The 23,776-nt window shown below is 46.4% G+C and overlaps 2 protein-coding genes across 3 annotated transcripts in view; both read left to right on the top strand.

Annotated features, from left to right (window-relative positions):
- LOC115382236 (stonustoxin subunit alpha-like) overlaps positions 1-23,776 on the top strand; it is an 829,400-nt gene that overhangs the window by 340,187 nt on the left and 465,437 nt on the right. The window lies entirely within an intron of this gene.
- Positions 4,833-22,905, top strand: LOC115382177 (NLR family CARD domain-containing protein 3-like). Its single transcript, XM_030083865.1, has 11 exons — positions 4,833-4,847; positions 5,009-5,166; positions 5,294-5,459; positions 11,010-11,403; positions 11,925-13,755; positions 13,835-14,008; positions 14,092-14,262; positions 14,754-14,927; positions 15,011-15,184; positions 18,172-18,218; positions 18,412-22,905. Exons 4-11 carry the CDS (start codon positions 11,127-11,129, stop codon positions 18,948-18,950), a joined length of 3,387 nt encoding a protein of 1,128 aa, XP_029939725.1. The 5' UTR covers positions 4,833-4,847; positions 5,009-5,166; positions 5,294-5,459; positions 11,010-11,126; the 3' UTR covers positions 18,951-22,905.

The following is a 23,776-nucleotide window of genomic DNA, read 5'->3' as shown; positions in this document are numbered from 1 at the left end:
GACATCATTTAAGGAAATCCCCCCCAATTAAAAAAAAAAAAAAAACAAAACTGCTGTGCTTGGCTAATAGCAGAAAGTAGTCTCTCTCTCTCTCTCTCTCTCTCTCTCTCTCTCTCTCTCTCTCTCTCTCTCTCTCTCTCTCTCTCTGCAAACGTATCTGAACACGTAACACTCCCTGCATAATCAGGTGTTCTTGTCTTTGAGCCACTCCCTTCTTCTTCACACAAACAGAAGGAGGATGAGGAGCAGGATGAGGAAGATGAGGCGTGGGACAGCACAGTCATGTCTTTTACAGAGAAACGCTCAATGGTTTTTCATGATCAAGTATAAGTGACTCTTAAAGAGACCTTTTCCTTTCCAAAGGAAGAATCCTTCAGAACCAGGCTCAGAGGAAACTTTCTGCTATTCAGGTTAGTTGGGAGATTTGTCCTGGATGGTCAAGGTGGTCCAGAGAATGGTGGGAGCTGAGCTCCTGGACCTGGACTCTGTATAAGACCAAGTGCCTGCAGAGATCACAAACCATCTGCATGGACATCAGCCTGTCAGGACACTCCATTTGTCCCACTGCCATCTTGAAGGAGCTTCCACACCATCAAAACTTGGACTAACAGGCTGAGGAAGGAGCTTTTTCCCCAGAGCTGTAGCCTCCACGACACCATCTCGCTCCCTCTACCCCACCCACAAACACACATGATCCAGAGCTGGAAATATTACACCAACGAAACCCAACCGGTTCTCAGTGATTTTTTTTTTTTTCCCTTGTCCTGTTCGGCAGTTGGGGCGTGCAATATTGTATGATTGTAGCCTTTTACTATCTGAACAGATTTTAATGTTAGCAGCAGGAGGAGAATGAATCTCCTCCTGCTGCTGCCTTTATTTAAAGCCAGCATCCGGCATGGCTGAGGACAGGACCGGGACGGAAACGCTCACAGAGCAAGAGACAGAAAGAGAGAAAGAAAGATAAAGACAGGGAGAACGGTGGGGGGGGGGGGGGGGGGGGGGGGGGGGGGGGGGGGGGGCAAAACAGTGTTGTCGACACACCACACGCAACCAAGAACAATCCCAAACCCCAATCTAGACAACACCAAAACAGAGCCGACAACCAACACAAAAACTGACAGAACCATACATATACAATGGGGGTAATAAGTATTGAATGCATTAACTGTTTTGTCATTACATTTATTTCCAAAGATGCAATTCATGTGACATTTCTTCCAGACACTGGTATTAACTCAAATAATCCACACATGAAAAGAAATCACAACATTCAAATCCATAAATAGTGATTATGTGGAATTAAGTGCAATAACACAGGAAAAAGTATTGAACACACTATCTGAGACTCGTTTAATACTTTGTGGAGAAGCCTTTGTTTGCAATGACTGCTTCCAGACGCTTGTTGTATGTATGAACTAATCGCCCACACTGCTCAGGTGTGATTTTTGCCCATTCCTCCGCACAGATTGTCTTCAAATCCTGAATATTCTTTGGTGCCCTCTGGTGAACCCTTATCTTTAGTTCTTTCCACAAATGTTCGATCGGATTTAAGTCAGGTGATTGACTGGGCCATTCTAACACATTGATTTTCTTTTTTTTAAACCATTCGAGAGTCAACTTTGCTGTGTGCTTCGGATCGTTGTCCTGTTGAAAGGTCCAGCCCCATCTCATCTTCATCATCCTGGTGGATGGCAGGAGGTTCATCTCAAGAATTTGCCGATAGATGTTTCCATTCATTGCTCCTTCAATTATATGAAGTCTGCCAGTACCATGAGATGAGAAACAACCCCATGCCATGATGTTTCCACCACCAAACTTCACTGTTGGTATAGTGTTATTTGGGTGATGTGCAGTGCCATTTCTCCTCCAAACATGGTGTGTAGTATGACAGCCAAAAAGTTCAATTTTGGTCTCATCTGACCAGACAACATTCTCCCAGCATTCCACAGGCTTATCCAGATGCTGTTTAGCAAACTTTAGACGAGCTTCAACATGCCTTTTTTTGAGGAACGGAGTCTTGCGGGCTGAGCGTCCATAGAGGCCATGGCGGTGGAGTGCATTGCCTATCGTTTTCTCTGTAACACTTGTACCTGCTGCCTCCATGTCTTGCTGGAGAGCTTTCCGGGTGGTCCTTGGCTCTTTGAGAATGCTTCTGACCATCTTTCTGACTCCCTGGTCAGAAATCTTGCGAGGAGCTCCTGTGCGCGGCCTGTTGATGATAAGGTGATGCTTCTTCCACTTGCGGATAATGGCCCCAACGGTGCTTACTGGAATACTCAGATTCTTTGAGATAAGTCTGTAACCAGTTCCATTCTGATGCTGAGCAACAATCAGGCTGCGAAGGTCTTGAGAGAGCTCCTTGCTTTTACCCATCATGAGATGTGTCTTGTTTGACTACTTGGTGACAAAACAACCTGTTTATAGGGCCATCAATTAGCACTAACCCAGCTGATGTTGGTTTGCACTTATGGGAAGTACAAAGACTAATTACTTTCAGGTGTGAGATGGTATGGTGCCTTTCCTTGACAAACTATACAGCTTTCCCATGGTGTGTTCAATACTTTTTTCCTGTGTTATTGCACTTAATTCCACATAATCACTATTTATGGATTTGAATGTTGTGATTTCTTTTCATGTGTGGATTATTTGAGTTAATACCAGTGTCTGGAAGAAATGTCACATGAATTGCATCTTTGGAAATAAATGTAATGACAAAACAGTTAATGCGTTCAATACTTATTTCCCCCATTGTACATATATATATATATATATGTGGTTTGTTTGGTTTTTTTTGGTTTTGTTTTGTTTTTTTTAAGAATGTAGCTAGTAGTAGCTAGTAGTGAACTCGGGGCGTGCATCAAGAGAGGGCTACTACAGATCACCATTATTCTAACCACCACAAGAAGACAAGGTAACCGAGTATGTGAAGAGTGATTAAAGATCAGCGTGATCATGAAAATATGATGGTGATAGTGATGGTGATGGTGATAGTGATCATGCATATATGACCTCTGACCCCTGAGGAGGCCAGAAGCAGGCCAGAGAGGCCCTCAGAGCCCAGACAGCCGGTCATCACAGAGCCCTGATCCAAGCCGCTCCCAGCAGGCAGACGCCCCCGCTCCGGTTAAGACATGGGGCAGAGGAAAGCCCCGGCCAGGGACCCCGGCCGTCCCGGGGCCCGGGCCCCACCCGGGAGAACCGGCCCACACCCCGAGATCCAGGGCATCACACCCCCCACCCCACCCCGCCCCTCTGTCCACCCCCCGACCCACCCCTCCCACCCTGTCCTCTCCCACCTCACCCCCCCGACCCCAACCCAACACTCACACCCACTCACTCACACTCACACACACACACACACACACACACACACACACACACACACACACACATACACACAGTCATCCCTACCATAAACACACTCACATTCCCACATCATCCAACCGTCATGTCCTGTGGGAGACCCCCACGGAAGGCAAGGGAACACCGAACCCCACATCCACGCCCCCCCCCCACCCCCCGCCACCCCCACCCCCCAAACCCCACCGCTGCAGACAGGTTTGCACCCCCCAGAGCCAGCAGCCCCGCAAACCACAGCCAGTTCAAACCTCAGGCCCGTGGGGAAAACAACAGCCCCCATCCCCCGCCCTCCACCAGAAGGAACCCGGAAACAGGGGCGCAGAAGACCCCATTGTCCTCCCTCCCCCTTGCCTCGTGAGTGTTGATGGAGTATATGTTGTTTGTGATTAAAATTTGAGGGTCAGTAACCACACCGTGCCGCGAGTGAGGCCAAACGAGCAGTCCCATCTACCTGAACAGCCCCACCCCCGACACGGCGCACCAAGACCCCCCAACGTGTGTGTTTGTATGTATTTGGTTGTGTTAGATGACTAAGTGCAATTAAGACTGAGAGGCGAGCCACTGAAGGGTGCAGTGACTGGGGCCACTGAGATGGCCCCCTCCACCACACCCAACTTGATAAGCCCGCCTCCCAAAGCCCTACGTGTGTGTGCATGAGAGCGGGGGGAGAGGGGGGTCCGGGGATGCCGCAGCACCCCCGTCACCCAGGAGCCCCCGAAAGAAGGACAGGGCCAGGAGCCCCCCCCCCCCCCCCCCCCCCCCAGGTCCAGGGCAGACAGAGACCATAGGAATGGAGGCGAGGACAGACAGGGGGCAGCAGAAGGACCCAGACCCAGGGCCCACCGCCCCCAGACCCACCGGGGGCCCCCCCCACAGGGCACCACACTCTCTCCTCACATACATACCTCCAATCGCCCACACATATACACCCACACATACAAACATACATACATACTTTCAGATACACACCCACACACACATACATACATGCTCACAGATACATGCCCACACATACATACACACTTACACATACACAGTCACACACATATACATACATATCCAGATACACACCCACACACTCACATACACATACATACCCACTCATACATACATACATACTCAGACATATACACCCACACACATATACACATGCACGTACACACACACCCACCTTCCCCAACCCCCTAACCCCCACAGCCCACCACTCCCACCCCCTATCTACCCCCCACCAGTCCACCCCATCCCCCTGTCCCCCACCACCACAACCACCCACCCCGATGCCCTGGATTCCGGGTCAGAACCAGACCCCAGGGAATGCACCGACCCAGGCCGCAGCAGCACGCCCGAGCCGACCGGCCCCCGCAGCCAGGCCGATCCCCCCACCCCAATGGAAGGGGACAGCCCCCAGGCACCAGGGCCCAGGGCCCCCAGCCACACCCGCCCCAGGACACCCTGGCCACCCGGACATGAACCGGCACCGGTTCTCAGTGAGTTGATTTTATAAAGTGTGATGAAGATTTAACTGAAGTAATACAGTGAAAAAAACCATCATTGATCCTTCTTTTTTGCTAACATTGTTGGCTGCTCTCTCTTTATCTCTCTCTCTCTCTGTGTGGGTGTGGGTGTGGTATGTGGTGTGTGTGCCAAGCCTTCTTCATGTCTCCACGTGTGTGTGTTTGTGCTGCTGTGTGGCTGGTTGGACTGGTTCCTGACGTCACTCTGAAGGTGGATTCAAACGGCGTCCTCACATCAGACACCCACAGAAAGACAGCAGGACTGAGCGGAGCAACATGAAGCTGATCTGAGGTGAGGAACATGGAGATCTGTCTGACTTTTCTTTGTTTCAAAACTTTTCTAATGTCAGTATTTTGATTTAAAGACTGTCGCAATACAGAAAAGAGACTTTTCATTTACTGTGTTTTTTGTCCGAGAGGTGAAGTCTGATTTGATTGAATCAGAGAGAAATGAAGCTGTGTGTGAACTGCAAGAACAGAGAATCAACCAATCAGGCCTCTCATTATGAAGCACAAATTATCAATCGTTGGAGTTTTCACCCACGAACAGGGAACGTCAGCTGAGATTATACCGTCGTGAGACAGGTTAGTTTTACCCTACTGATGATGTGTAGTTTTGGTATTACACACCAGATTCAAATGATCTGGATTTCATCAAGCTCTGCAGAATGTGTTGGAAGAGGAAACATCTAACACATGTTGGACAGGGGACCTGACAACCAGACTGAGGAGACTCTGCTGTAGACGGTTGCGGCTGGTGGTAAATTATAAACCAGATCATGATGGACGACTTTAAAATCACCCAAAATGCATCAATCAAACAGCACTGGTTGGTTTAATTTCATGTCATTAATTTATATTGTCATCAGTGACTGGTGGGTCTACACCTTCTCAGGGCAACTTTCTCCCACACGTGAAGGTGACTGTTTTAAATCTGGGTGTTAAAATGGACAGTGGCTTTAAACTAGACTCACAGATAAGCGCAATGGTTCAGTTCAGCTTCTTCCATCTCAAGAAGTTGGCCAAAGTGAAATCTTTGATCACATGAGTACTTTGAGACAGTCATCCATGCCTTTATTACATCTGGGTTGGATTACTGTAATGCACTTTATGATGGAGTCATCCAGTCGTCCCTTGCAAGTCTCCAGTTGGTCCAAAATGCTGTAGCATAGCTACTAACTGGAAAAATAAATGTTTCAATTCTTTTTCAAACACCAGAAAAAGAGAGAAAGTTGCAGCAGGAAAGTATTTTTTTTTTGTGTGTGTGTGTAAACTGCAAGTATGCTCATTTTAAACTAAACCTGAGGCCGTATACTTGAAGTTTACTCTACACTACATTCTATATACTAAATCATTGTGTAGTGAAGTATTCTTGGATTATTCTGAGAAGTATCATTAAAAGTCAAAGTTGAAGTACAGTAATACAGCTTCCACTTATACTTTAACAATCAAACTTATACTTTTACTTTAGTGTACTTTTTACTTCTTTTTAATAAAAAAGTCATCAATTGAACAAAAGTATACAGTATACTGAAAACATTAAAACAAGTGAATATTGAAATAGGAAAATAATAGCATCAAGTAGGCCGCCATGACAGTGGAGCTTGCATTGCATCATGGGATTTTGGGATGGGATTTCCAAGATTCAAATTTTTTTTATTGCTTACTTTGATTTTATATTTTTTCTACTGTTGTTAGTAGTTTTGTGTGTGTGTGTGTGTGTGTGTGTGTGTGTGTGTGTGTGTGTGTGTGTGTGTTCTTATAGTTTAGTGAATCTAAATTATCAAATTTTCACATCAGACCAGAAGTGATGCATATTTGAATTTAAAAAAAAAACTATTCAGGCACAAACAATTTGAATTCAGTTATCTGCATATTTCCTGTAATAACTGTCTGGTTTTCCAATGTTTTCATTCATCTACAATGTTAACCATTAGGGAAGAATAAAATAAAAATTAAAAAATAATAATCTCTGAGTCATGAAAGGGAACAGCAGAGCTGACATATGATATAACTTTGCCTAATCAAACTGTCCAATCTAGGGGGTGGTGTGTGTGATGATTTAAGATTGGTGATTTTAGAAAAGAAAAAGAAGTAGCTTGTATTTGACATAGACTGTCGCTAATAACTTATTTATTTCAAACTTTTAAAATGTTGTTCATGCTGTCATTTTGAACAGTTTTCATGTTGTAAACAAAGAGAAACATTCCTATGTTCACGTTGAAATGAGTATGCAGGACTTTACTGTTGAAATAAACTGTCAGATACTTTGTGCTATTTACCTGAAAATGAGTCCTTATACAAGCTGCCATGTCACGTGTTCTGATTCTACATTTGTGTTTCTGAGGTTGAGATTGGTTTGCTTCAGAAGGTGTGTCAGAGTTAAACCATATTAATTATTAACAGGAATTCATGATTATAATGAATTTCTATCTTTATCGATACCTCGTGGGACCAACAAAGGACATTCAAGTCTAAACGGTTTCCAGTCAGGTCGGCACCACTCCAAGTCAGCCCCGGCCAACTCGGCACCGCCCCGGGATACAGTCAACTCGGCATCAAGCCAAGTCGGCATCAACCCAAGACCAAACTTCAGGGGTGGAGAACATTACAATAAAATTATAATGCAGGCGACTGGTTTGATCAGGTGGCATTCGTGGATCACATGCCGATCACATGATCTGGTCACATGACCAGACAGCCGCTGGCGCTGCGCGCTCGTCGCTAAGCTACTCGGTTCAAACAGGACGTCAACCATGAAGCTCCAGGTCCATTCTCCACCTCTAACCTGTCAGACACCATAATCACACAGTTTGTCCTCCAGTCCCCGCCTTCTAGGTGAGGAGAAGTGGCGCTACCGGCATGAAAAAAAACTGCAAATCTTCGCGGCGCAGCCGGCATCACTGCACTACGATTCCCAGAATGCCTTGGGACCGGTCACATGACCAGACAGCCGCGAAGCGCTGCGCGCTCGTAGCTAAGCTACTCGGTTCAGACGTCAAAAGCTCCCAGGTACATTATCCACCATCGTGATTAAAAAAAAAAGAGGCTTTTGGCTGAGTTGGTAAGCAGCTTACAGTCAAGACGAACTCGGCCACTCGAGAGCCACCCCCCCCCCCCCCCCCCCCCCCCCCCCCCCCCCCCCCCCCCCCTCCCCGCGAGGCCGACTTGGCGAGATGCCGACTTGACTTGATTGACTTGATGCCGAGTTCACTGTATCCCGGGGCGGTGCCGAATTGGCCGGGGCCGACTTGGAGTGTGGCCGACCTGACTGTATCCCAGTCTAAACCCCCACGGCCCCTCCCCCATCCATACTAGAGTTCTTTGTTAGCCACCAAGAAAACTGCTTCAACACAACTGTCAGAGCCAAAACATGGCACATGAGGCTTACAGTGGAAAGTTATTGGTTTACCTTATTAAGGGTGTGTTTCATACATTGAATCTATATTTAGATGTTTGAGATCGGAATGCTATTATTTTGTTATTTGGATTGTTTGTTTAACATTGCTGACTGCAGAGAGTATTAAGAATGTTTTCGTTATGATGAGTTAAGTTGAGAAAAGTTTTATTTACTTCAGATAATCATAATCAGAACATATATGGTGATGTGATATATGACGGGTTCTAGGAGTGGACTTCTGTCCAGTGACGGGTTTGGTGCCAGTCGAGCAGTGTTGGCTCGTGTTTTGCGATGTAGTACTTGAGCTTTAGCCTTGTTCCGTTCGTTAAGAAGTGAGTTCAGCTTCACATCATTCTCAACAAACCAATCCTGATGTTTCCGTTTTGGCTTCCGTAGAATCTCATAAGCTGTCTCATAGGTAGTTGTCTTCAACGCACCCCACTTCTCCTCCACGCTTGTGTTCTCATCAGTTGTATATTGCATGTTCTTTTCCATCTGTGACTGAAGCTCCTGTCGACACTCATGGGTTTTTAGCTTAGTCACATTTAGCTTTGGGGTTGGCTTTCCCTTAGTTTTATTTCTCTGGGATCTCATTTTGAGCGCAAGTTTCGATCTGATCAAGTTATGATCAGTGGCAGAGTCAGGCCCTCTCATTACTCTAGTGTCGAGTACATCATTCAGATCTTTCTGTCTCTTTATGACATAATCCAGGAGGAGCCAGTGCTTTGACCGAGGGTGCTTTCAAGTAGTTTTATGATGCTGCCTGTGCTTGAAGACCGTGTTCGTGATGACAAGGCTATGTTCGGAACACAGTGCCAGTAAGAGTTCGCCATTCGAGTTGCATTTACCAGTTCCTTGTGTCCCTATGACGTCAGGCCAGTTCTCAGTCTCTTCCTTGTTCTCATCAGGGTTAGTCATCGTCGGAGCATAAACACTCACGATGGTCACAGATCTTTTCTTTTGGAGTGGCATTCTCAACACCATAATTTGATCAGAGATCGGTGATGGTTCCTGTTCGAGGTCTTGTGCAATTGAGTTCTTTATTGCGAACCCAACTCCAGACTCTCTTTTCTCGTTTTCTAGTTTCCCACTCCAGAAAAAAAGTGTAACCATTATCAATGATGCTACCACTTTGGGCCAGTCGGGTTTCACACAGGGCAGCTGTGTCTATGTTATATCGACTCAGCTCCTTCGCCACAAGTGCTTTTTGGCGCTCAGGTCTTTTCGAGCCTTCTCTGTCCAACAAAGTTCTAACATTCCACTCTGCTAGGTGAAGAGATTTCCTGTTGTTTCCTGTTCTCCTTTTTCCTTTTGCTCCGAACTTACTTTTCACTGGGTGCCGGAGAGGGAATAGCCCAGCGCGAACCTTGTTGACCCGGGGGACGTTCGAGCCGGTATGAGATTTCATAAATGTTGCCATTTCCATAAAGCTGCATGCAAAAGTTTAGCGATACCTGGCTTTCGCAGGACCAGGTTCGCTCTCTTGGCAGGTGGGAAACGGTCAACTAGCGGGCAAGAACAGGTCGAGACATGCTAGCGTTTCCATCCTGCTGCAGCGACTGGCCGATGGATATGTTTGTCTATCCTCGCCCTGTTGATGCTGTCGCAGGGCACCCCTGGTTTAGCTCCTCAATTGGCCTTTTACAGATCTTGTTTTTAGTTCTGTAAGGATGTCCAGGCACACCCTCCCTCTCCGAGAAGAGGGGATGTCGGTTGAGTCGCCGGCAACCTGACCCATGCAACAGGTGGTACCGGATTCATGGTTACCGGTAGCAGGTCGATTTCACGGCCTGACCTGACCAATCTTGATACTGAACTGTAAAGCTTCAGCCTCCAGCATCACACCAAAACATCACCTGGTTAATCCAACATCGTCCACCCGGTCCGAGGTGATGGACAACACAGATCATGTTGACTCATTCTGAATTGGCTTTTACACTTTTTGTTGAATACCACAAAAACTGTCTGTATGTATTTCTCCAAACGCCCCACTGGATGAAACAAACCAAGTGTCCTACTAAATGGAGTAGAACTTGATGTGGTTTCAGAGTTTAAATATCTCGGAGTAACTTTAGATCCAACACTGTCCTTCAGGAACCATGTAAAGAAAGTTTCCCAAGCTATCAAATTAATTCAGCGAAGTTTTAGCCAAATTCGAAATAATTTAAATATAAATGTTGCTAAAACCTATTTTTATTCAATGATTATTTCTCACATAGATTGTTTTTAGACTTCTTGGTCCCTAGCTTGTTCAACAACACTTAAAACAATCGAATACCTCGACAAAAGTAGATCCTGCAGAACCCTCCAGCTCCAGGCCTCTGGTAGATCCTGCAGAACCCTCCAGATCCCAGGCCTCTGGTAGATCCTGCAGAACCCTCCAGTTCCCTGGCCTCTGGTAGATCCTGCAGAACCCTCCAGCTCCCAGGCCTCTGGTCGAGGACCCCAGCTGGAAGGAGATACTGCCCAGGAAGGGCAAGAACAGTTTTTTTTGTTTATATATACACACTTTCCACGCCATGTTGTTGATCACAAATCCTTCAATTTGAATAAAGTTTTAAGGTTCTATGTAATGACTGAAGTTCAGTGGTTCAATCTCCATCAAGAATAAGCCTGTATGATAAAGTCAGTGCTTCTCACACACGTAATCAAACATTATCTTCAAATAAACTGAACCTGAAACAACAGAATGACTGAGATGGAGCTCATGAGGATTCTCTTTTTGTGTTTTTCAGAGTCAAACATCTCACCTGAATCAAACATGTCAGCTCCTCACCGTGGTCTTTCCAGGGACTCTATGAACACAGAGTGAAAGATCAGTGAGATAAATCAGACTCTTCACAAGGTTAAAGATGAGCTCAGATCCAGAAGTCCTCCTGGGAATTCTGGATCATTTGTTAATAGATGAATTTAAAAGGTTCAAGTTCCATTTGAGCAATATCGGGGTCTTTGAAGGATGCAGAGCAATCCCAGCAGGACGACTGGAGACATTGGACAAGCCAGACACAGCGAGTCGGATCCACCAGACCTACAGCAATCATGCTCCTGAACTCATGAAACTGGTTTTAGAGAAAATAGGGAAAAAGCTTACATGGGATAAACACATCATAAACATCTCACAACCTGAAGGTAAGTACTGGAAACATAAAAATGTGGTGTTATAACTCACATTTGCACAACATGAAACAACAGAGATTAATCATTTCAGGAAAAACTCCAATAATGACCAGCTGTCTTCTGCTGGTCGATCTTTTTGTTTTTCTCTTGTTAATACTCAGTTTAAAAAAAGACAAATGACCTTACAGTCCCTCTCTCACAAAAACGACAAATCTTTGTTGTCAATGCTGAAAATCACTTTATGGTTTCTGGATGACATTTTGCACCCAGTGTGACATTCACAGTCCAATCAGCTGAAGCGAAAACAAACACAGGAGAAAATTATTCATGATTCTACTTTACTTAACTTCTTAATGAACACCTATTGTGAGTTGATTACCTTTGATTATACAAACCCAAATGTCAACGCTAGATCAGCTAGTTTCTGGTGATGTGTGTATGAAGTGTGTTAGTAAAACCAAACTTATTCTAGAGCAGTTCTAACATGACTCATTTTTTTTCTCTCTTTCTCTTGGAAAAAAAAAACAATAAAGAGGAATACCATCCTGAAGAGGTTAATTTGTCAGCAAAATCTCAGGAGAGTCAAGAGAAACTCAAGTCCAACCTGAAGAAGAGGTTCCAGTGTGTGTTTGAGGGAGTCGCGATACAAGGACAGCCGACCCTCCTGAACCAGATTTACACAGAGCTCCACATCACAGAGGGAGGGGCTGCAGAGGTCAATCAGGAACATGAGGTCAGACAGATTGAAACAGCATCCAGGACAACAGACAGAGCAGAAACAAGCATCAGACCAGGAGACATCTTTAAAGGCCCACCTGGAAGATCTCAACCAATCAGAACAGTGCTGACAAAGGGAGTGGCTGGCATTGGGAAAACAGTCCTGACACAGAAGTTCACTCTGGACTGGGCTGAAGACAAAGACAACCAGGACGTCCACTTCATTTTCCCAATCACTTTCAGAAAGCTGAATCTCCTGAAAGAAAAGAAGTTCAGCTTGGTGGGACTTGTTCATCACTTCTTCAATGAAACCAAAGAAGCAGGAATCCGCAGCTTTGAAAAATTCCAGGTGGTCTTCATCTTGGACGGTCTTGATGAGTGTCGACTCCCTCTGGACTTTGACAAGACTGAGATCCTGACTGATGCTACAGAGTCCACCTCAGTGGATGTTCTGCTGATAAACCTCATCAGGGGGGAACTGCTGCTCTCTGCTCGCCTCTGGATCACCACACGACCTGCAGCAGCCAATCAGATCCCTGCTGACTGTGTGGACATGGTGACAGAGGTCCGAGGGTTCACTGACCCCCAGAAGGAGGAGTACTTCAGGAGGAGGTTCAGAGAGGAGGAGCAGGCCAGCAGGATCATCTCCCACATCAAGACCTCCCGAAGCCTCCACATCATGTGTCACATCCCGGTCTTCTGCTGGATCACTGCTACAGTTCTGGAGAAGGTGTTGAAGAGCAGAGAGGGAGGAGAGCTGCCCAAGACCCTGACTCAGATGTACATATGCCACCTGGAGGTGCAGGCCAAAATTAACAAGGGAAAGTATGATGGACGAGCTGCCACAGATCCACACTGGAGTCCAGAGATCCGGAAGATGATGAAGTCTTTGGGAAAACTGGCTTTTGATCACCTACAGAAAGGAAACCTGATCTTCTATCCAGCTGACCTGACAGAGTGTGGCATCGATCTCGAAGCAGCCTTAAACTACTCAGGAATGTTCACACAGATCTTTAGAGAAGAGAGAGGTCTATGCCAGGACAAGGTGTTCTGCTTCATCCATCTGAGCATTCAGGAATTTCTGGCTGCTCTTCATGTCCATCAGACCTTCATCAGGTTGGGTATCAACCTGCTGGAAAAGAAACAAACCACCAGGAGGCCAAAGCTGTTTATGAAGACACCTAAACTCCACCATCTCCATCAGAGAGCAGTGGACGAGGCCTTGAAGAGTCCAAATGGACACCTGGACTTGTTCCTCCGCTTCCTTCTGGGTCTTTCACTGCCAACCAATCAGAGTCTCCTTCGAGGTCTGCTGACACAGACAGGAAGTAGCTCACAGACCAATCAGGAAACAGTCCAGTACATAAAGGAGAAGCTGAGTGAGAGTCTGTCTGCAGAGAGAAGCATCAATCTGTTCCACTGTCTGAATGAACTGAATGATGGTTCTCTGGTGGAGGAGATCCAACAGTCCCTGAGATCAGGAAGTCTCTCCACAGATAGACTGTCTCCTGCTCGGTGGTCAGCTCTGGTCTTCATCTTACTGTCATCAGAAGAAGATCTGAAGGAGTTTGACCTGAAGAAGTACTCTGCTTCAGAGGAGGCTCTTCTGAAGCTGCTGCCAGTGGTCAAAGCCTCCAACAAATCTCTGTACGTACTTCATGGTCAGATATTTAGAAGGTAGTCCATGACAAAAACTGATTTGTTTTCATTGTTGCTTCTTCTTCAGGTTGAGCAGCTGTGGTCTGTCAGAGAGAAGCTGTGGAGCTCTGTCCTCAGTTCTCAGCTCTCAGTCCAACAATCTGACACATCTGGACCTGAGTAACAATGAGCTGCAGGATTCAGGAGTGAAGCGTCTGTCTCTTGGACTGGAGAGTCCTCACTGTAAACTGGAAGCTCTCATGTCAGGATCCAGCTGCTGCTTGATCATGTGGAGGATCTTCCCTCTTCCTTCTTGACTTGATGCAGCCATGTTTGTGTCTCCAGTCTGTCAGGGTGTCTGGTCTCAGAGGAAGGCTGCGCTTCTTTGGCCTCAGCTGTGAGATCCAAGTCCTCCCATCTGAGAGAGCTGGACCTGAGCTACAACCATCCAGGAGATGGAGTGGAGAAGCTGTTTGCTGCAGTGGAGGATCCACACTGCTCACTGAAGACTCTCAGGTTCTTTCCGAATTGTTAATATTTTCTACCACTCACTATTTTTCTATTCACTTCTGCAGATATCTGTATGGAACATTGTCGCATTAGATGTAGTCTCCATTATTATCCATGAAGTAACAACACAATGTCACATGTGTAGTGTAATTTTCACTCAAAAGTAGCAGTTTTAGACCCTTCACTCACTGTGTTTGTGGAGGCTCAAAGTCAGATATGCGAACCTGTGTCCATAACAAACTTTAAGCTCAGGGGTGTCCATGCTCAGTACTCGAGGGACAACATCCTGCATGTTTTAGCTTTCTCCCAGTGGCAGCACACCTGATTGCATTGAGGAACTTATAAGTGGGCCTTTCTACAAGCTTGAGAATGACGTCAGCAATTGATCAGGGTGTGCTGCAGAAGGAAGAGAGCAAAAGCATGCCGGAATGTAGCCCTTGAGAATTGGAGCTGAATATCCCTGATTTAGCTGGTCATTATTGTTGGTCCTCTTTCAGGTTGAGCTGCTGTGGTCTGTCAAAGAGAAACTGTGGAGCTCTGTCTTCACTTCTCAGCTCTCAGTCCTCCAGTCTGACAGATCTGGACCTGAGTAACAATGACCTGCAGGATTCAGGAGTGAAAATGCTGTCTTTTGAACTGGAGAGTCCTCACTGTAAACTGGAAGCTCTCAGGTCAGGATCCAGCTGCTGCTTAATCATGTGGAGGATCTTCCTTCTTCCTTCTTGACTTGATGCAGCCATGTTTGTTTCTCCAGTCTGTCAGGGTGTCTGGTCTCAGAGGAAGGCTGTGCTTCTCTGGTCTCAGCTGTGAGATCCACGTCTTCTAAACTGAGAGCACTGGACCTGAGCTACAACCATCCAGGAGACTCAGGAGTGAAGGAGCTGTCAGCGGCAGTGGAGGATCCACACTGCTCACTGGAGACTCTCAGGTGACACATGATCATTGGACAATATCCAGAAACTCTCTGTTCCTCTTATCAGATCTGTATTTGTGGCTCAGCCAAAGGCATGCACTCTCCCTGCTTTGCTGTCTGTAGAGGGATTAGATGAGGATGTCTCCTCTCCTCCTCATTTTCGTTTTCACCTTCAAGCCTGTGGTGGAACACATCTGAAACTATCAGGATATTCACGATGTTGCTTTGGTCAAGGTCACCCACAAGACATTGGTGTTTGCAGATGACATTTTACTTTTTGTTTCAAACCTAGAAGTCTCATTCTTTGACACTCTGTCAATTATGAACTCATTTGGTTCACTGTCTGGCTACTAGGGTTGTAAATCTATTTAAGATAGACGATTCGATACACATCTAGACACACAGGTTACGATCCGATTCAAAAACAATATATTTAAAACCAGAACGATTCGATGCAATTCGATACAGTGTAGGGACGATATGATTCCATTTGATTACATACAACTCTAAGACTTGTTGATGTATCTCAATGCTAACTATTAATGGAAACGCCATTGACATGCTAATGGAATTAGCATCTGCGTTGAAGCTTAAAAACAAATGGCCAAACTCACAAGTATCAATTTCACCTCCTTCCTGAACATCAACTGAGTATATTCGAGTGCTTACAGGCAGATATTTTCGATGCGCTGTTTGAAATGAACCTTAGAAAAACCAACAGCAGCCACACTGCTCAGTTTTCTTCTCTCACTGCTGTAGGCTTACACTCTGTCCAGCTCACTAGCTACCCCCAACAGGGCGGCTGAACCAATGGATGAAGCAGAGGCGGCTCTCGCGTTGTTTTAAAGACACACACTGTTAACCGACTGCCAGTCTCGCGATACCCGGCTTATGTCTGCACAATCGTTTCATCCAAGGATTCATGAAAGATTTGTATTGATTGATGAGGCTGATACCGACACAGCCGCATCGCTCTCTTGTCAAACCGGATATCTGGTCGTATCGGTTTATCTTTCACAACACTACTGGCTACCTGGCAAATCTGAGACTCCTGCTTCATTGGGTCAAAAAATCTCCCCACAGACGTTCTCATTTCTCGTGATATAATTTAATTTGTGTGGTACAAGGTCATTTCTAGAAGTGGGAACATGATTTTGGTTGGCAATATATTGAAGATGACGGGCATAAGGCAAAATCCTCTGAAAATAAGTTATTTGACAAATTTTCCAGACCCAGACAACAGCACAAAGCTATTAGCAGTTACTGTAGAATCTGTCTGCACATGAATTTCTGTTGTATTTTGATGACAAGGTTGAGCGTATCAGAATCAAAATTCCTCATTCTTTGTGTTGGGGTTTAGGATTGGTAATTGGGAATAAATTCCTAAAATATTTATTACTGGAAGTAATTGATTACTTTGAGTAATTTAGTTACTTTCAGTAATTTAGTTACTTGTTAATTTTAAGCAAGTTGTGATTTACCAATTAATAATTAAAGGTCATTAACAGTGGATCACCAATAACAATCAATTACGGCGTAATAAACTGTTTAAAGTGAAGCACCAAGTAATTTAAGCCAACATCATTTCTTATTAATCAGAATAAATGGTTATTTATTCATTGATAATGTCAAATAATCAACTATTTTGGAATGGAGTAGACCACAGAGTGATTTAACCATCAAATTATTGATGAACAAGGTGTTCATAATTAATCAATATTACCACAAATGACCAATTACTGGAAATGGGTAAATTACAGAAGATGAGCCGAGAGAAGTTGTAAATTTAGCATTAAATAAACCTGTGGTTTATTTAATTAATTTCAGGGCACCAACACAACTACCAATTTTCAGTCTCAAAGATGGAAAGATAATTTAAACTGGTTGTTAATCTTTGGATTAACAATCGTTAAATTATCAGAGAAGGTGTGAGATCGAGCATAGACTGGTACAACCAGGAACTTAGACCACGCCGGGTCGTGCTTTGAACAGGTTAACATCCTCCTGCGTCTCCCGACGCACACACACACACACACACACACACACACACACACACACTGCTTGCAAGTTTGAATATGTTCTGTTTTTGTTATTAGATGTGTTGATTAGTAATAGACATTGTTAATAAACGCTCATTAACTGAACTGGACGATTCATTGTGGCTTTTGGCTGTGTTTTGATGACAAGTTCCTGGTTGTAACAGTCTTGAGCTCGATCTCACACTTCTCTGATAATTTAACAGTTGTTTATCCAAAGATTAACAACCAGCTTAAATTAACTTTACATTTTTTTTTTTTTGGTAACGAAACGAGGTGGTGCCCAGGAATTCTTAATTAAATAACCCAGAGGTTTATCTAATTCATAATTCACAACTTCTCTCAGCTCATTATTAACGAATAAATAATGATTCGTTCAGATTAATAATAATTGATGTTGGGTAAATAACTTCGTGATTCACTGTTAATGACCTGCAATGATTAATTGGTAAATAACAATTTACTCAAATTAATAAGTAACTAAATTACTTCGGAGGAGAGGAACAGAAACATGCCAACAGGTTTCATCTTCATCACTCTGATTCAAAGCAGCAGAAACACTTTCAGGCTCCAAACATCACCATAAAGATTTGGAGCAACGTTTGAAACTTTGACATGAAATATAAGAGAAGGCTCCTTTCATCATTTCAAATTCTTCATTCATCCCTCCATAAATGCATCTGTCAAGCCATCCTCTAATCATTTCCCTTCCCTCCTTCCCCGAACCCCCACTCCCACCTCCACCCCCTCCCTCTCCCCTCCCCCTCCCTCCACAGTTGGCTTGCATGATGATCTTCATGTAGAGATGTTGGACTTGTTCTTCTAAGTCAGTAAAACACTTCTACAGATGGTGGACTCAGAGCAGTTTCAGCAACTTTCTGTGTCCCCGGAGCTCTGCTTCATGTTCAGCAGCAGTGAGGACTCATGTTGGAGAGAAAACCCTTCTGACTGTCTCTCTCCCTGCAGGGTGGACCATGATGAACAGCAGAGGCTCAAACCTGATCTGAGGAAGTGTAAGTTGGACTCATCACTGTCCATTTGTCTTTCAATCAAAGCTTTGGATTCATTCAAACATTACTGACAAGAGAAGCCTGACAAAAAGTGTCCTCATCAAACTTTCTGTCCATCAACAACATGTCAGGAAGTCCACAAACAACAAATCCATCACGTGTCACATCAGGACTGAACTCTTTTTCTCTCCATCAGATTTCTCTCAACTTCAAGTGGATGAAAACTCAATGAACAGAAACCTCAAACTGTCCAACAACAACAGGACGGTAACATATGTGGAGGAAAAGCAGCCGTATCCTGATCATCCAGACAGATTTGATGACTGGACTCGTCAGCTGCTGTGTAGAAATGTTCTGAGAGGTCAATGTTACTGGGAGGTCGAGTGGAGCAGAGATGTTTATATATCAGTGAGTTACAGAGGAATCAGAAGGAAAGGAGACAGTGAGGAGTGTTTGTTTGGAAGAAATCATCAGTCCTGGAGTCTGATCTGTTCTGGGGGATGTTACTATGTCTATCATGGTAACAATGAAACATCCCTCTCTTCCTCCTCCTCCTCCTCCTCCTCTGGTAGAGTAGCAGTGTATGTGGACTGTCCTGCTGGCTCTCTGTCCTTCTTCAGAGTCTCCTCTGACTCTCTGATCCACCTCCACACCTTCAACACCACATTCACTCAACCTCTGTATGCTGGATTTAGACTCTGGTCAGGTTCTTCAGTGAGTCTGTGTCCTCTGTAGGAAGGACGTGTCTCTCTCTGACAGCAGGAAGGGGGAGGAGTCTTCTGAAGGTGGGAGTGTTTATCATAAAGTGGGAGGAGTAAATCGCAAAGTAGCTGTACAAAACGAGAGTTACGAATGTAACTACGGTTCTATGAATCCCGGATGACTGGGATGTTGACTGGGATGTCAAGCAGAGGAATGTTGCTTTCGCGCATGCGCAGTTCGAGTATGTATACCAACAAACATCACTCGTGACCCCTGGGTGACCCAGGAACTGTATAAGTTCGGGATCTTGACCCAGGAACAGCTCCTACAGAATCTTCTCGATCACGAGGATTCCGAGTGACAGAGCGCTCTGGCGGTCATCCGGGATTCATAGAACCGTAGTTACGTTCGTAACTCTCGTTCTATTTCATCCCTACTGACCGCCAGAGGCAGTGCTGAAAGCTCTGAAATGATGAATGCCAACTCAGTCACGAGGAATCCCAGAGACCAACCTCACTGAGAAGCCTCTGCAGGGCCCAGTACCACCCGCAGTGCATGCGGAGGCACAACGGCCAGCCTGTAGAACCTGAAGGAGGTGCCAGGCGTTGTCCAGATAGCGGCAGCACATAGCTCGTCCAGGGGCACCCCCTTCAGGGTGACCCAAGACGTGGGCACCGCCCTGGTGGAGCGGCAATGCACACCCTCGGGCAGAGGCCGGCCTGTGACCCGGAATGGTGAACAGTGTCCACAACCCAGTGAGACAGGCACTGCATGGAGAGAGGAGAGCCCTTACTAGGGCCTCCATAGAAGATAACCGGGTGGCCAGATGTCGGCACATCTGCATAGCAGCCATGCAGCGTCCCAGAGTTCTAGCCGGGCACAAGAGCCCCGGCCGGCCCTCCGGGTCATCCGATGGCGCCACATAGAGTGAGTTGCATAGGCTGGCTGTCCTCAGCCCCGACAGCACTCCAGGAAGGAAGCGGCAGTCACAGCGTGACGCCCGCCCCAGCCGGATACCACCGGAGACATGCGGGGAGAATAGACAGAGCATGCAACTCCCCCACACACTACGCCGTGGTAATGGCCAGCAGGAACGTCGTCCTACGCAACACCCACTGCAGGCCCGCCACTGCCAGGGGTTCAGGGAGGCTGACACAAGCTCTCCAGCACCAGATGCAGATCCCAGGAGGGTGCCCGTGGGGCTCTAGGGGGGCGAGCTTTAAAGCCCCCCTGAGGGAACCGACACCGCAGTGTGGCCCCCAATCGCGCCGCCTGCAACCCATGTATGACGGGCAGATACCGCCGCCACATACACCCTCAGGGTGAACGGGGACCAGGCTCCATTCAAAGAGACTGCAGAAGTCTAGGACCATGGGGACCAAGCAGAGCACCGGGTCCTGCCCACGGCCGCTGCACCACTGTGCAACCAACCTCCACCTACTACCAAACAGCCGCCTGGTAGACGGTGCCCTAGCATTCAAGGTGGTCCACCTGACAGGCTCTGAACAGCTCAGCAGCGAGTTGGGCCCCTCAGTCGCCAGGACAGGACAGAGATAGCGAGGGCGGGGGTGCCCCACCGGCCTGAAACAGCAGATCCCTCCTGCTGAGAAAGCACCATGGCCTACTGTGGAACAACCTGTGGAGCAGAGGAAACCAAGCTCACCCGCAGAAAGCTTCCGTAAGCCACTGCAAACGCACAGCTCCCCTATGGAGGCACTACACCCCTGGTGGGGGAGTCCAACAGGAGAGGGTGCCTGCCAGCGCCATGAGGCCCCTGCAGGTACACAATCTGGCCAAACAGGTCGCCGACCACCACAGCCGGGTCTGTAGAAAGCCTGAGGAAGGGTCATCAACAGATACAGGCTCCAGGCCGACACCAAGAGCACGGCTCGGTAGGGCAAGTGCGAGAAGCTGAGGGAAGGGGGCGTACGCCACCTGCACAGCCAGTGCAACATCACCATGCCAGCAAAGTAGCGGCGCCACATCCGGGAGAGGGAGTGGCTGTATGGCAACCCCAACTCCCGTCCGTCCGACCAGACATCACCTGCTTGGAAGCCAACACCACGTGGGAACCACCACCACCAATAGGAGGGGAAGCAGCACATGTGGCCTACAACCCATGGCTAACCAATGCCAGCCCTGCCGCCATCAGCGAGGATCGTGTGGAGTGCACGAATAGTACACTGTCGAGGAGGGGGAATGGCTGCCCAGCAACTCCCGCCTCCATCAGCCCCCATAGCAGCGCCACCTGCCAGAGTGGGCGGTGCACCGCAAATCACCAGCTTACCCGCTCAGAGAGCCACCCCGAAGTGGAGTGCTCGGTGGCCTCCTGCTCTGTCCGCCACCCTCATAATGCCACCCACCGGAACGGTGGGGAAAGAACGGTGAGAGAAAGGCAACCGCCCCAAAGGGGAGGCCCCCTGACTACCCCCAGCAGCAGAAGAGACCTGCGCCTGCCCAGTAGTTCACGGCGCATAGGGCCTGTAGCCACCGTCCATGCACAGGTTGTCCGACAGCGCCTCCCTGAGGTGAACAGGACCAAGGCAACTGAGACAGCGGTCATGGGCGCTCCACAGGTAACACCATGGTGAGAACCACTACGTCCTGTCTGCAAGAGGTGGCTGGCCTCCTACACACATCACAGGCTAGCTGCTTAGCCGAGCTAGCGGCCGTACGCCGCCACCCGCCATGTGAGGTGCCAACCGTGCAGCGGCGCTGGCACCTCAGATGGAGGGGAGCTTAAATGCTGCTTCACAACAGTCAGAAGCACAGTATCACAACAGCCAGACCGCTGCTCACTTCCTGAAGCTGGGAGAGGGACGCGAGCGGTGTGCCTGAGCCCCAGTAACACCGACCACGCTATAACGGCCACGGTCATCATGTTCCAAACAAACCCGGGGGGAGCGAGCCGCAACCCCCCCATCGGTCAGGAAGAGTAGTAGATTCAGCAACCTCACTGTCTGCCCGGAGCTTATGAATGAATCTCTCACTGCAGGCAACGCTGCCTCAGCATCGCCGAGTAAGTGAACGGGACCGCAACACGTCACAGCCTTTGGAGGGCATCAGCAGCTCCAACCCTCATGGTCACAAGGCTCCCAGCGACGGTGCATCATGATGCCGCACAGGCATGTCCCGCAATCCACAATGTGTACGAACTGTATGTGAGAAGAAAAAAGAAGCCAATCCTGGGGGGAGACCTGAAATTATACAGTTCCTGGGTCACCCAGGGGTCACGAGTGATTGTCGGTATACATACTCGAACTACGCATGCGTGAAGGGAACATTTCAGTGCTTCAAGCACCTCCTCTGGCGGTCAGTAGGGATGAAACAGAACATTAGTTTTTTTCTTTGTTCTATTTTGTGTTGTGTGGAAGTCTGTCACCTGCTGCCCAGGAGGAGCAATGAAGTTACAGCAGGGATCACAATGAGGTTTGTCTACAGGAAGAACTAAATGAAGCTGGTGGAGCAAAAGAATAAAGTGAGAGGATCCTCTCTATTTGAGAAGAAAAAAGAAGAACATGAACGATGCATGGCATTCATTGAATGATGTCCTGAAAAAATACCAGGGGTAGAACAAATTAGTTCTCCACAGTAATTTACTAGTATTGATCAACACAGTGACCGTATGAATGCCATTTTGTAAATGTTGGAAATCAACTCAGAATTTATGGAAGTAAATCATTTGTTGTCTGATTTTCTTTTTTTTTTTTTTTTTTTTTTTTTTTTTTAATATTTTTTTATTGGTGTGTTAAATACAAATCAAAATGTTAGCAACAACAAATGTCACACCTATATTTTCCCATTTTGTACAGAGGTGTCAACAGAACAAAACAAACCCAAAAACAAAAGAGAAAAAGAAAAAAAAAAAAAAACCCAAAATGCTACACATATTTACAGAAAAACGTCAGTGACATTAAAATAATAAGAACAATGCCATTCCTTAAAATAATAATGAAAAAAAAAAAAAAAAAAAAAAAAAAAAAAAAAAGAGGGGGGGCTGGGGATGGTTTAGGATGTTTTGAAGAAATCAATAAAAGGCTGCCATTTCCTAAAGAATTTGTCAACACAACCTTTTCTGGAATATCGGATCTTTTCCAACTTCAAAAAAGACATAACTTCACAAATCCAATGTTTGCTGGATGGTGCTGTAACAGACTTCCACTGTAAGAGAAGATGGCGTCTGGCAATAAGGGAGGTAAAGGAAATAACCTGCAACTGTAAAGGGGAGTAATTAGAGAAGTCCACTGGGAGACCAAAGATGGCAACACAAGGAGAAAAATCAACAGTTTTAAGGAGAACTTTAGACATAGTGTCAAAGTAAGTCCGCCAAAAGTTAGCGAGTGCCGAGCAGGAGAAAAACATATGTGTAAGGTTACAGGGAGACAAGCCACATCTATCACAAATATCTAGTGTCGAGGGGAAAATTTTTGCTAATCTTGTCTTGGAGTAATGACACCTAAACAGAACTTTAAATTGTATAAGCGTCAAGCGGGCACAAATGGTACTCTTATGAATGTGCTGCAATACAGAATCCCACCAGTGATTATCAAGAGTGAGCCCCAACTCATTCTCCCAGGCCTCCTTTATTTTTGTTGTCATATTGCTGTTAAAGGCTTGAATGTTGACATAGATTTTTGTAATAAGTGATTTTTGAGAGGGATTTAATTGAAGGAGCTCAGCCCAAGGTTGAGCAGGCGGGAGATGTGGAAAACTGGGGAATAATAATTTTGCACAATGTCTCATTTGAAAGTACCTAAACAAATGGGACGATGGAAGAGTAAATTCTTGAGCTAGATCTGTAAATGAATAGAACACACCATCTTTATAGAAATCCTTAAAACACCTCAGCCCTTTCTCAT

The sequence above is a fragment of the Salarias fasciatus genome, chromosome 23, assembly GCF_902148845.1.
Source record: "Salarias fasciatus chromosome 23, fSalaFa1.1, whole genome shotgun sequence".
Lineage (NCBI taxonomy): Eukaryota > Metazoa > Chordata > Actinopteri > Blenniiformes > Blenniidae > Salarias > Salarias fasciatus.
Note: the sequence above shows the minus strand (reverse complement) of the source record. Positions and strands in the feature narration are given on the sequence as shown.